General features: G+C 29.9%; 1 protein-coding gene across 1 annotated transcript in view; it reads left to right on the top strand.

Moving 5' to 3' along the window:
* Window positions 1-1022: 1022 nt before the first annotated feature.
* The window catches only part of LOC105624408 (uncharacterized protein MAL13P1.304-like), a 6882-nt gene continuing 6648 nt past the window's right edge, over window positions 1023-1256 (top strand). The window contains 1 exon segment of the mRNA XM_012205775.1: window positions 1023-1109. Coding sequence (XP_012061165.1) covers window positions 1023-1109 — 87 coding nt within the window.

Raw genomic sequence — 1256 nt, 5'->3', positions numbered from 1 at the left:
AGGAGGAGAGAGAGAGAGAGAGAGAGAGAGAGAGAGAGAGACAGAAGAAAGAAATAGAAAAAGGGAAAGAGATTATGAAAAATCTTTGTTTATAATTTTATAGATATAACAAAAGCCAATACTTTATCTCATTTTATTTAATAGAATACTATTTTCATAAAATAATTGTACATACTGTATTTCAAGCACCATGTTAATTTAATGCTTGATCCAATTAACTTTCTCTAATAATTTATTTTTAATTTATTTAATTTAAATTGTAATTATCCTTTTGTAAAAATTAATATTACAATATTAAAAAATATCATTACAAATATCTATATTTAAAAATATACAGTCAAATTAACGTTGGTAACACTGATTTTGTCAGATGTAAGTTGGTTACTGTTGACACACATGACACATGTCATAACATTTCCGGTCTGTTTCGTGTTGTTTACACTTTTTGCACTAAAAAATATTTTTTATGCCAATGCCTGTATCGCTTCACTGATTGGTTGCTGCTTCCACTACTTGACGGAAGGTCAAGAGAAAAGAAAAAAGATGAACTGATGCAAAAGTCAGCCAAAAAGAATAAGCCTCTAGTTCAGACTGAATGCACCAATCAGCAAGGCGATATTTTTTTTTACGACACTGTAAATATCACTGATTGGTTGTTCCGCTGTCTGACGCTTGTTACGTCCAATTTGAATTAAGTATAAGCATGGGCATAAGTTCCTCTCTTGTCTTATTTTTGTTGACGCTTTGGCGGTAAAAGCCGTAATTGTCTGGACAGTAAAGTCGCAGTTAGTCGATTGCGTCGATTATTTAAGAAATATGTAAAATTATGTAACATTTTTGTATTAATATTATTTTTTTGTTAAGTGTTATTATTATAAAGTGAATATTTATGGAATACTTACTTGCTTATACATTGTAATTATTTAAATGGTGAAGGTGAATTGATGAAGATTTTTACGGAGAAAAGTCTTGCAAGTGTAATTAAACATTAATTGAAAAACTAATTTTTATTGTTAATAACAATGGATTTCTCAGCTACGCAAGTTTATGAGGACGAAGATAATTTATTTACTGATTCACATGCATTAACGGAGGAAGAATCAGTACAGGTTAAGTAGTTAAATGTGTTTTTTAATAGTAAAATGTAAAGTTGAAGAAAGAGAGAGAAAGATGGGAGGAACGGGCGGAGAAAGAGAGAGAGAGAGAGAGAGAGAGAGAGAGAGAGAGTAGTATTATTTATATAATAATTATATTAT

This window comes from Atta cephalotes (genome assembly GCF_000143395.1).
Source record: "Atta cephalotes unplaced genomic scaffold scaffold00077, whole genome shotgun sequence".
NCBI classification, from domain to species: domain Eukaryota; kingdom Metazoa; phylum Arthropoda; class Insecta; order Hymenoptera; family Formicidae; genus Atta; species Atta cephalotes.
Note: the sequence above shows the minus strand (reverse complement) of the source record. Positions and strands in the feature narration are given on the sequence as shown.